Source organism: Stomoxys calcitrans, chromosome 1, assembly GCF_963082655.1.
Source record: "Stomoxys calcitrans chromosome 1, idStoCalc2.1, whole genome shotgun sequence".
NCBI lineage: Eukaryota > Metazoa > Arthropoda > Insecta > Diptera > Muscidae > Stomoxys > Stomoxys calcitrans.
Window position 1 is genome coordinate 132,779,474 of NC_081552.1, and position 13,621 is coordinate 132,793,094.

Below are 13,621 nucleotides of genomic sequence, written 5' to 3' on the forward strand. Positions count from 1 at the left end.
CGAGCTGCATATGAGAAAAATCGACACATTTATAATCTACGGACGAGGACGAAATCGTTTGAAAAAGGGCAAGTTGTCTTTAGAAGAAATTTTAGGCAAAGTTCGAAAGTAGATTATTACAGTGCAAAGTTGGCACCAGTTGGAGTAAACGCTGTGATTATACGTAAACTAGGACACGTTTATTATGAGTTGAAGGATATAGATGGCGACAATACTTGAGTGTGTCATGCGAAGGATATTTGGGCTTAATTGTCAAGAATGGTTTTTCAGAGGAGAGCTCGGTGTAAATTTGTGAGGTCTCACAAGTCTTGTTTCTGTGTAATGGTTAGTATTCCACTGTGTCAGGAAATACTGTAATTTTTTGGTAGTTCACATTATTTCAAATATTTTATTTGTTTTTGGATGTTTGTGTAGTTGCTTTTGAAAACATTTCATTCTAAGAAAATTTTCTAGTACGACAGAACAAATTGTCGGAAAATTTTAATTATTAAAAAAGAAAATAGATTGGAAATTGGTTACAACATTTCTGATTTTGTTTTCGTGTGACTCAATCGTTTCGGAGTGGCGTTTTTCTTCGTAGTTGTTAATAGATTTTTTATCGTGAAAAATCATCGATTTGAAAAGGACATACAAGGACTCATTGACTGTGAGAGAAAATCCCACAGTTACAATATCTTACCCTTGTGTTACCACTAATTATTTGACATAATATGCAGAAATTGCAAAACGGATGCTGTTTTTATTATAAGTGGCATGCATCGTTTCTAAGGACTTCCATTCAAATTAAGGCATAATTGCAAGATAACCCTGTATAAATGAAAACCCCCAATTTAACGCATTAGGAAGACCCTAGATTTTTGAGATTAAAAGACGTTTTCGATTTCTGAGCTGTGCAAAAATCTAAGCTGATTTATGTAAAATTACATTTATGCCAAAATCATCAACATTGCAGCATCGACCAAAGGTCTTTCAGAATATTTTCATCACTCTCAAAGGCAAATTTTTTTTTGTATCTTATGAACTGATTTAACCCATTAATGTTATTACATACATTAATTTTACCAACTACATCGCTTTGTTATACATGTTTTGGACCCCTCATCAATATTTACAAGCGCTTGGCAGTGTTTGGAGGTAAAACCCGTGAGTATACCTTTATTTTTGTACAATACTACACTGTGATAAATGTTATATATATAAATAATTTCACTTTTACTATCTAAAATTTTTAACATTAATTAATTATATCTACCTATAACTTATCATACATATACTTACATACATATCACTTATAAGAATTTTGTTAGAAAACATATTTTTCCCACCATTTTATTATTTTTTTTTTTTGTTCACTAATGTATGTGACATATTTGTTTAATTAAACTTGGATTAGTAGATATAAATTGCTAAGCAGTTTTAAACAATTTCCGCGAAAATGAAATAGTCTGGTTAAAGATTATGTGGGCTGACAGATTTAAATGATAGTCGGCAAGGTAGGGCGGGACACGGCTATTGATGAAGAAAGAATTTCACCTTAATTTTTTCATTCATACCTAACTACATTTCGGTTATATAAAATGGTCATCATAAACTTTTTTTAAAGCTACCTACCGAGGTTTTTTTAATTGACCGAGGTTTGTCTCTTTTAGCAAGAACACCCCCAATGCCCTGAGCATGGCCGAGACAATAGGTAGCAAACGCGGGAAAGAAACAGAATCTGTTTGATGAGGGTCTTGACAGCTTCTCAATAAACTTGAGAGCTATGCCCTTCTATTATTCCATCCTCTTAAAGCGTGTTGGTTTGCCGGGGCAGGCCGATGACCTGAAAAATTATAGGCATTCGAAGATAGAATAGGTTCGTCATTGTCCTTAAAACTCGAACTAGGTACCTTCGTCAAAAACCCCTGCTGACTATCCATTTATATCTACTACCAGATATAGTTATATATAGCATCATATATAATTGGATATGGCAGATCCATTTGGATTTAATTAGATCCAACTTGATCTTATCCCAGATATATTTGGATTTGACCTGACATGTTTCATCAATAAAACTATTTCGATATCTTACAAGGTAAAATACTTCGGAGAGATTTTGGACAGGAAACTGAATTGGAAGTGTCACATTCAGGAGTGAACCGAGAAGGCTCATAGATGTTGGGCACTATGTAGACGGGGCGTAGGCTCGAATGGACCTGAATCTGAGGATAGTCCACTGGCTCTACGTGAGTGTGATTAGAGCAATACTTACATACGCCTCAGTAGTTTGGTGGGCTGCGGTGGAGAAAAAGCGTAACATAAGGATAATACAACGGATTCAGAGAATATGTCGTCTTGGCATAGATGAAGCGATGAGGACCACGACCTCTAGAGCACTGGAGACTATTCTAAATATCGACCCATAGACATACAAACATACAAAAAATACTCTGCGGCTATGAGACTAAAGGTGATGGGAGATTGGATAGAGGATGGGAGCATGTCATAGCATCGCGGTATAATCGAGGCAACGAGATGAAACCTGGAAGAAATGAAAGAGGTGTCTGATCGGATACCTGATACGACACTTGTGGTCGAGTGCGAGGCACTGCTGCTAGCGGCACAGTCTTGGATTGACGGAACCTTGGCAATACTCATCTGGAAGATCATGTTACACGGATGGATCAAAGCTAGAGGACAGAGTGTGCCTGGGGGTCTACATTGAGAACCCAGGGACTGATATTTGTTTTAGACTGCCTGACCATAATACGGTCCTGCAGGCGGAAATCCGGGCGGTGTGGTGTTAACGCGAGGACGTCAATTGGGAACATCTTTACGGACTGTAAACTGGCCATCAGGGCAATGACATCCAAGATGGTAAGGTCACGAACAGTTTTGGAATGTAAGAAGGATATGAACGTCTCCTCTGGAGATACCACGATCCGCATAGTGTGGTTGACGGTCTATTGCGGATTAAGGGGGATTTTCACTGTAGTCTCTGCGGATTTCTCACTAACGTCTTTGCAGACGTTTTCGTCCATTATGATCCATCCAGATCGCTTTAAAAAGCCCAATAAATCAGACAGGTTCTCAAAGAAATGAAAACCTACAGTAGAACTTTAGGTTCTCTCGTATTGTATTGTAGCCGTTGAGTGAACCGGACGTGTTTTAATTTCGCTCCGCAAAGAAAAAAAAATATATCCGTATCTCGGAATAGGTACTACCTATTACGAAAAAAAAATTTAAAGCCTTTTGGAGTAGGCTAGAAATGGACCCTAAAGACTCAACACCTGGGGTGGTGGCGTCAGACCGTAGCGTGTTGTCTTCCCCTCCTATAGGTGTGGGTGCTTTGGCACCTGTAGTCGAGAGTAATGCTTCAAGCGCACAACTTGTCGTCAGACTAATAAATGAGGAAGAGACGGATAAACCAGAGGGATGTACAGTTCGTCCCCAGCCTTTAAGAAAAGGTGGTGTTTCTGACTCGGATTCAGACAACGACTGTGTCAATGAAACAGTCATCGCAGTCGAATCGAGAGATAAGGGCATCGGGATGACGGCAGAAGTGAGCGATGGCTTTGCTAAGCTCACAAGCAGACCGAGAAAGCGACCCGGTGCATGACAAAGGAGACAAAAGAGTGTGTACCGGCAGCGTAATCGGGCGAAAGTGCAGGATTCTGGAAGGATAGAACTGACATTCCTAGCACTTCTACGGAAGCTGGAAAAAAATCAGATCTCCCGAAGAGCATAACACTGCTAAAATACTGAAGAAAAAAAAGAGCACCCCGCTTTCAAGTGCTCTGGGATAACCAAGCTATCCATCCTGCAATGGAGACTCCAAACAGTGTCCTGCGGAGGTAGACAAAGTTGAAACAGGAACAGGCCCCTAAGTCTTTATAGAGGACTGTGACTTCCAAAAGGAGGCCACAGCCATCACGGAAGGGGAAGATGGTCGCTGAGAATGGTAAGGAGCCGTCCTCTTACGCCAGAGTGGTAAGGAAGCCCAACAGAGACGAGATGACCTATGCAGTCATCAATAGGGGCTGTACATCCGGTAGGATTCCACCATATCATCGGTCCCAAGTGGAGGATCTGGTTAACGATCGGATTTTTGAACATGTGTGGAACTCTGTAGAGCGCCCACCCATACGTATGATGATCTGCGAGTTTAGAGGGTACATCTTTACGCTGCGTGTTGCGTCGGCGGAATGTATTGATACCGTCAAACAGCTCGTCGAAGATATTCATGCTCCCTGGGAGGGCGCAAATCACAACTTGGTGAGAAAAATTGATATCCCACAGCTCACAAAGGCAGGGCAGTAAATTTGCGACGGAACGCATGTTGAGATTCTAAGGCAAGCAAAACGAAGGCTTGGTCGCAGAGAAGTGGGATGTCTTTCACAGGGAGGAGAAGGAACCCTCTTTGTGGTTTGCATTGATCAAGTCTCCGTGACAAGTTTGGCTTAGACTAAAGGCATGGCGCACTACGGGATCAAAGCTGTCTGTTTTAAGATTGGGAAGACTAGGATAGGCAGAAATTTTTTAATTCTGCGACGGACCCATCACCGACTTAAAGATTCGGAATACTGGGAGAGGTAAAGATCCTAATATTGAAACATTAGGCAGCGCAGCGACAAGAGACTCAATGCAACCCAACGACCAGGGAGCCGATGATGGTACCATCGCCTACTCCCAAGAAGCCCATTTACTTAAGATTTGGAAGGCTAAGATAGCCAAAGATCCTAGTATTGAGACATCAGGCAGTACAGGCAGTTCGTTAAGCTGCATTGGGTTTCCAATGCAGCTTAACGAACAGGGACCCGACGATGGAATCATTACCGACTTTATAAAGAGTCGGAAGACTAGACTAGGCAAAGAACCTGACAGTGACAGGAAAGTCAATGCAGTCTAAAGAACAGGGAGCAGACGATCAGATCATCACCTACACCCAAGATGTCCATTTACTGGAGGACCACAGACTGAGGTAATCCAGATAAACCTCCACGGGAACGAGACTGCTACACACGTTCTGATGAAGAAAATCAGCAAGGGCAAGATTCATATTGTCTTAATTCAGGAGCCATGGACGACCCGGAACAAAGTTTCTGGACTGAACCATATCAACTACCAATTATTCTATGCCAACACTGGTACTCGGTCGAGGACCTGCGTTATTTGTCAGAAAAAATTTAATATTATATTTTCCCCAGAGTTGTCAACGTCGGATGGAACAGTGACAGACAGACAGAGAGACGGTGAGAGAGAGACGACAGACAGACAGAGAGACGGTGGAGCATACCTGGCATCACATTATCTGCCTTTCGACCCTCCGACACCAGGAAACGAGCTACTAATAGGGTGCGATGCGAACTCTCACCACATTTCGTGGGGTAGTACCAACACTAATGAGCGGGCCAAGCCCTGGCAGAGTTCCTGAATACTAACGACCTAATAACACTTAATATTGGAAACACCGCTACCTTTGTTAATAGCATTAGGGAAAAGTATTAGATGTGGCGACATGTTCGGAAAATCTAATCGATGGGGTTCAGGATTGGAGGGTCTCCATGGAACACTCTTTCTATGACCATCGCTACATTAGGTTTAGAATAGCACGACCAGCGCCAAATCCGATAAACTTCTGGAATAAGTTGAAAACCAACTGGACTAAATTCGGAAGAATACTCAGCAGAAGACTTGGACAAGATTATTTAGATTGTCATAGAAGACATTGACGAAAATGTCAAAAGGATTACGACTGCACTGGTGGGGTTCTTCGAAGATAGTTGTTCTCTTCGGGAAAGGAAATCAGCCCAAGAAAAACCTTGGATGACCGGGGAGATTCGCAGTATTGGGAAAGAGGTCCGCAGACTTTATAACAGAGCACGTCGTAAAAAAGCGGAAATTTATTGGGATGTGTATTACACACGGCTCGAGGAATACAATAGGGTTACCAGAGCGGCAAAACGTGCCTCCTGGAAGCTTTTCTGCGAACAGGTCGATAGCGTTAATGACGACGCCAAGATAAAGTTTCTCTCAAAAACCCATGTGCAAACTGAAACTTCATTAGACGACATGGGAGTGAGAGCAGAGACAATGGAGGACATGTTGAGGTTTTTGATTAAAACCCATTTTCCACAGGATACGCGGGACTCACGGAGACACCGGAATCTTGGAATAATGACTTTGATCGAATGTTTATAATAACGGAATTTATGGTGAAGGAATCCTTGAGGAGCTTCAGACCATTTAAGTCACCCGGACCTGATGAAATATTTCCGGCGTTACTACAGAAAGAGGCAGACGATCTGGCGCCTCGTCTGGCCAAAATTTTCACTGCTTGCCTAGGACTTTCATATACTCCGAAAGCCTGGCAGGAGGCAAGGGTGGTGTTTATACCCAAGCCCGGCAAGGCAAGTTATGCGACACCAAAGGCCTACAGACCCATAAGTCTTACGTCCTTTCTACTCAAAACCATGGAACGTATTGTGGACACCATGATAAAGAGTATGACATCCAGTGAACTGCTGAAATACAAACGGTATGCCTATACCAAGGGAAGGTCGGTGGAGACTTCCCTGCACGAGGTTGTACATAAAATAGAAGAATTCTTCGATGTCAAAACGTACACACTGGCGGTATGCATTGACATCGAGGGGGCTTTTAACAATATGCGGACCGACACACTGATCCAATCCTTAGACCAGTACCGGGTGGACCCGGTCCTTAGAGACTGGATAAACCATATGGAACCAAATGCTAAAGAGCAAGTGGATAAATTGTGTGTCCCATTGTATAATTATAAGGGAGAAAGTGGCACAGGACACGCCACAGGGGCATTTTATCTAAGGGGTAAGGATCCGAACGAGCTATGCAGAAGGGCCGAAAAGGTCTTGCATATGGCATATAACTGAGCTAGACCCAGAGGTCTCAATGTTCATCCAGAGAAGGCTGAAATATCCCTATTCACGACAAAGACGACGATGGGCCAATATAACGCACCACGTTTCCTTAATAAGACGTTTTCTATATCTGACAAGATTAAATACTTAGGTGTGATCTTGGACAGGAAACTGAATTGGAAGTGTCTCATTCAGGTGAGTACTGAGAAGACTCACAAATGTTGGGTACTTTGTAGAAATAGGGCCTGAGTCCCAAGATAGTCCACTGGCTCCACAGGAGAGTGATTAGACCAATACTTACAAACGCCTCGGTATTTGGTGGACTGCTATGGAGAAAAAGTGCAACATAAGGACCATACAACAGGTTCAGAGAACATGTTGTCTTGGCATAGGCGGAGCGATGAGGACCACGCCCACTAGGGCACTGGAGACTATTCTAGATATGCAACCCATTGACATAAAGATTAAGTGTGAAGCAGCCACTGCGGCTATGAGACTTAAGGCGATGGGAGAACAGATTGAAGATGGGAGCAGCTCATACCATCGCGGTATAATCGAGGCGACGATAGGAAACCTGGAGGGAAGGGAAGAGGTTTTCGATCGGATAACTGGGATGAACCTTGCACAGTCTTGGATTGACGGAACCCTAGTATTGCCATCTGGAAGATCATGTTACACGGATGAATCAAAGCTGGAGGACAGAGTGGGTCTGGGGGTCTCAATTGAGAACCCAGGGACTGAGATCTGTTTTAGACTGGCTGACTATAATACGATCCTGCAGTTGGAGATCCGAACGATGACGGAATGCGTGAAGTGGTATGGGGCTAACGCGAAGACGTCGAGTGTGAACACCTTTATTGGCTGTAAAATTGCCATAAGGGCACTAGCAACCAAGACGGTAAGGTCATGAACAGTCTTACAGTGTAAGAAGGAGATTAACGCCTTCTTTGAGGATGGCAAAATCCGCATCGTTTGGGTGCCGGGCCAAAAGGGATTAAGGAGACATGAAAGGGCAGACGATTTGGCGGTGAAGGCCAGAGGACTGCCGCCAATAAACGCAGTGCAACGGTCGGTAGGACGTCAAAATCCTATGGGGGGATCCATCGTGGGAAGACTTATGTAAAATCGGTGCGGCAAGTGATAGCATGTGTAGGGCATACGGGGAAGATGATGAGACGTTGGAGCATTTCCTTTGTCATTGCCCGGCTTTACTAGACATGAACCAACTTAGGGGAGTAGCATTGAAAACAATTAAGGATTTTGTAAATAACACGGAATTCCTAGCTTAAAATTTTCTTTTTAGAGGTTACTTCATAGTTTTTAGAGCGCACAACAAGCCGATTATTGGCTTAGGTGTATGTCCAAAGTGGCAAAGGGCGGATTTATATCTGCAATCTCTTTTGAACCTAACCTAACCTAGTGCGGGACACACACAAAGAAGGTGTTATCTTTCTCTTTAATGTACTTACAGCTTCTGCAAAAGTCGTTACTGGCAACCTTCAGTCTGTCAGCATGTTTTCCAATTAGACAGTGACCTGTCATGACGTACACAAGTTAATAAACTTTCTTACGGCGTCCTTCATGATTGACGTCGGTTTTACATTATTGAAAGCACCTTCAATGCCAAGAAATGCTACCTTTGTATATACAGACATCACTGATATTTTATTTCAAATCAAAGCTGTTAGTGGTTCGTTTCAAAATTTTTTTTTGTACTGGCATTACGGACTTCTACCTCATGATGATTGTGCTAGGACTGAGTAGCACCTTAAACCTTGGAGTAGACATATTTTCAACAGTAAACTCCATTATTTTGTAATGGTGGAAGTCACCATTGAAAGGTTATTACCATTGTTGAAAAACAGTGATGCCAATCCGGCGTAACACTTCAAAGCGAGCATTTTTGGGACTTTTAGAACAAGTTCAATTAATTTTTTTACTGAAATCAATGCTATCTTCTATTGGAAATATTTTTTTTTAGATTTTTATGGTTGCCCAAAAAGTAATTGCGGATTTTTTAAAAGAAAGTAAATGTATTTTTAATAAAACTTAGAATGAACTATAATCAAATATACTTTTTTTACACTTTTTCTAAAGCAAGCTAACAGCTTATAACTGACAGAAGAAAGAATGCAATTACAGAGTCACAAGCTGCGAAAAAATTTGTCAACGCCGCCTATATGAAAAATCCGCAATTACTTTTTGGGCAAACCAATATAATTTAAATTTTGTGAGAAAGTCGGTAAATTTTCGTGCAATTCCCCAATGATGATCCCGAGGCAAGAGTAAAAAAATGCATACCTCTTCCGGTGAGTTCTTTCCTTCAACGATTTTGCCATTCCCGTGGAATCGTCAATAAAATGAGCAAGTATTGAAAAACCTACGTTTGCATTGGGCATAAAAAAAACAAAGTCCATCGAGATAAAAGCCCCCTGTTCCTTTAAGGAATGTTCATGAAAAATATTATCTCGATTAAAAATCTAAATCTAAACGACACAATTTGTTGGGAGAAGTGTTTTTTATGTATAACTTCCTCTATATGTATTTTTATTAGTATTATTGTAAATTTTGTTCAAAATTGTTTTATGTTTATACTTAGAAAATGTGATTTCTGTACTTCAACTAGTTTTCTACGCATTTGCTACATTCAACATTTCACGTTGGCTGAGAACTTGTACAACCTCCACTTAGTTTCAAATCAAAAGCGTCAAGATTCGCTAAGGGATCAAGATCTGAAAAAAGATCCATCCACCGACTTTGTTTTGAATTTTTGGTGCTTGAACTTTCTTGTTGGCAACTATTTGGTCTCGATACAAGTGTTTCTAAAGCACTTTGAGGTGTTGCAAGAACCGTGGATGAACTAGAGCTCAGAATACTTTCTTCTTTAGGTTTGAACATAAATATATCAGGGCCATGGCTTTGACTCTTATTGCAACCATTTTTTGGCAATGTTGTACCAACATCTATGGAGTCGTCCTTGCTGCACAAATCCAATATGTCATCATCTCTTGATAGTTCGATTAAGGGGACATTTTCCACTGCATCGCTAGCTTTGTCCTGGCAATCTGGTAAGTTTTTCTCTGTGGTATCGAGATAGTCTGACTGTGGATGAAAAATAAGTGAAAGTGTAAATAGAGTTTCTGTTCATACCTTGTTTGCAAACAAATTTAAACTAATCGAACATAAAAAATAAATATATATTAGACTATACTAAAATCATTTTTAAGGTTGTATGATTTATATTGATGGCTCAATGTTAAAAGGGCATAACTCATTTTTAATTGCTTTTTTTGATTCTGGAAGACAAAATTCAAATACACCTTGCCTTCAAATTTCTGGTGGATGCAATTGAAAATAACAGATTTATAACGATTTAAGAAAAGGCACAAATATAGGATGCACCATGCGTCAGATGGATAAAATTGCGAATCACGATTTCAAAATTAAGACCAGCGTCAAGATTTTCCTTCTCATGTAAAGTAACAAAGCATCGAGTTGGACCCGTTTTATATTAAGCCATCCATATGTCTTTATATCTGTTTAGCTTACAATAAATATAATATTAAAAAATATAGAGAGAGGGCAATCGGCTACTATGGCCATTAGCTTTCAAAAAAATACTGGCTAAAATTTGACCGACTAAACATTATATTAATTTATACATGACTCAAAACACTTCAAACAATGTTCATATTTTTTGACATAAACCGAAAAAATATAACCAATTAAACATAGTGTTGACTTATAAAACACTTTTCAAGCCAAGTGTTAATTGTTTTATTTATTTTTGATATAGAAATTCGTAAAGAAGATATTTTGTACGTTTGAGTACCTAAAACCTTCCAAGGAACCAATTACACCTCAATTAGCACGTTCTCTTCCGCATGTTGCATTTTTGTCAAGATTGAGATAATTTTTGTCATATTGCTTTATCCTAGCTGTACCAATTCGCTGTGGGCGGTAAGTTATTTCGTACTATTTTGGTCTTTTTGATACCAAGTGTACGAATTTTGAATAGATCATTTTGTCACCCATTAGAGCGAGGACTAGACCCCGCAGCCCTGGTTTAAACTTGACATAATGGTATTCCCATCAGTTCTTTGAAATTGGATAGCTCCTAATTTACAAGATCGAACACAGAAAGTTTACTTTAATGATATTCTTTCCAAAGCTAAAGCTGCTTATTCTAGTGATCCACACGGGAGTCATTTATCCATTGCTGTTTGTTATTGCGTTGAATGATCTTCCATCAGTTATTTAGTCTTCCAGGATTTTAATGTTCGCAGATGAAGGGAAACTGTCTTGTAATTTGTAACATGTCTTTTCAGGGTTAGACCTGTTCCAGACGACTATTGTACTATAGGTTCTTATAAGGTAGATAACGTAGATTTCTTACTTATCTTGTTGACATTTTGGATGGTAGGTTACGTTTTAATTTGCACAATGACTCGTGCGGCAATAATAAGTCCAAGGATTGTATTTTCGTTATTGACAATTTTTTTTTGTTATGTTTCATGGATGTTTTAATGAATAATAATGAATAAGACTAATAATGCAATGAATAAGACTAATTTAGTTCATTACGTTTCGCCATGTTATTTTCAACTTCTTCAGGGGGTGTTTATTTTGAATTTCTATTGGAGAACAAAGTAGGCTTAGAAAATTATAATTTTCTATGAGTTCATGATTAAGCTTTTTACATACAATTATTTTATTTTTCTTTCACTTATATTTATTGTTACGGTAACCCTAACAATCTTCTGTTTTATTGTAATAATCTGGCAACTTCATGGCAGCGCAGCTGGCTCAACAGTTTTTGTATTTCTGCACACACGCTGAGTCAAGTTGTAACCAATACACATCACTTAAAGACAATTTCATCATACTTGCTTAATTACCTTTTATTTTTCATTAATACCTTTAAAGTATTGTTTAAATTAATAAATTGATTGTTATGTTTTAAACATCGACTTTCTATTGATCGACCATCTCGTAAGAACATAACAATTATGGCGATGAGGATTTGTTGAAAGAACCACTGCAACCACAATAACAATTGTGGCGACGAGAATTTGACGAGGAATTTTCAAAAAAAAAAAAAAAAATAACAGGAAGGTGCAAGCATACAATCGCACGCACAATAACAATTGTGGTGACTGGAATTGTCAACAGAGGAATTACAAATTGATCAGCACATACACAGTGGCAGTTTTGGTAAACAAAATTTCTGTGGATTTTCATCAGGAAAAATTGCAAATTATTAGCAGCCTACCCAAAACAATTTGGTGGCAGGTATTTCATCAACCACCAACACACACACACCATAACACCTGAGGCAAGTCAACATACATATTTGCAGCATTGCAAACAGAGCAGACACCAGAACAGTCTAGAAATGTCGGAAGATGCAAATATTGTGAAATTACTTTCAAGCCAACAGGATTTGTTAGTTAAACTCACACAACTTAATGCAAACCAAAACACAGATGCGAACACAGTCACGTCATCAATTCCAATTAAGGAATCACCAGTGGCAAAAGCTCTACTAATGGAATCTTTAGCTAACTCCATGATGGAATTCAACTATGAGCCTGATAGTGGTTTATTATTCGATTCTTGGTACAATCGTTACAGACACATCTTTGAAAGAGAAGCCAGTGCTCTGGACGATGCAGACAAAGTTGGTCTCTTATGGAGGAAAATGTCTAATCACATTCATGAACGTTTTACAAATTTTGTTTTACCAAGACAATCCCATGAACTTTCTTTGGAAAACACACTCAAGCATCTTTCCAAACTGTTTGGCAAAACCGAAGCACAAGTAAGTCAACGTTACAAGTGCCTTCAAATATCGAAGATGGAAAACGAAGATTTCAAGGAGTACGCAAGTCGAGTTAATCTTCAATGTGAACTTTTTAAATTAGATGAACTAAACGCAGATCAGTTCAAGTGCTTAATTTTTATACTTGGTCTTAAATCATCCGATGACGGTGAAATCAGAATCCGTTTGTTAAGACACCTCAACGACAGCAATGAAATGGTCAAATTGGAAAAGCTGGTCGATGATTTGAATAGTGACACAGCGTTAATCGAAGAGAAACCGAAACAGTGTAACAGAATTGGTAAGCACAAACAGAAACAGGAAGTACCGAAAACTTCTTGTTGGTATTGTGGAGAGTTGCATTATGTAAACATTGTCCATACTCCAATAAGAAATGTCCAACATGTCAACTGATTAGACACAAAGATGGCAGAGCAGAGCAGAATCAAAAAAAACAAAAGAGCAAAGCCAGTCATGATTCAAACTCAACAACTAACAAAACAAAGCATCAAAATTCCAACAGCAGCGACAACAACAAAAAAACAAGATTCAGTGCAAAATCAGTGTTTGCTGTAAATCAAGTTCAATTCAAGAAATTAAGAAAATACGTCACAGTGAGTATGAATGCAAAACAAGTAAAGTTACAGATGGACACGACCTCTGACATAACGATTATTTCAATCTCGACGTGGAAACTTATCGGAGAGCCAGAAGCATTCACTACGACAGACACGGCAAATGATGCAATTGCTAATAAAATCAAATTATTGGCAACATTTTCAACGGAAGTCACAATAGGCGAAATATCCAAGATTGCGGACTGCTATATTTCAAATATATTGTAGAAAACCTGGATATCCTTGGCATAGACTGGATTGAGAAATTTAATTTGTGGGATATACCAATTTCAGCATGGTGT

The 13,621-nt window shown here is 39.5% G+C and overlaps 1 protein-coding gene across 1 annotated transcript in view; it reads right to left on the bottom strand.

The window, feature by feature from the left end:
* Positions 1-9,382: 9,382 nt before the first annotated feature.
* The window catches only part of LOC106092140 (islet cell autoantigen 1), a 64,241-nt gene continuing 60,002 nt past the window's right edge, over positions 9,383-13,621 (bottom strand). Inside the window, exon 4 of the mRNA XM_059370886.1 lies at positions 9,383-9,983. Coding sequence (XP_059226869.1) covers positions 9,537-9,983 — 447 coding nt within the window. The 3' untranslated portion in view covers positions 9,383-9,536. The remainder of the gene's footprint in view (positions 9,984-13,621) is intronic.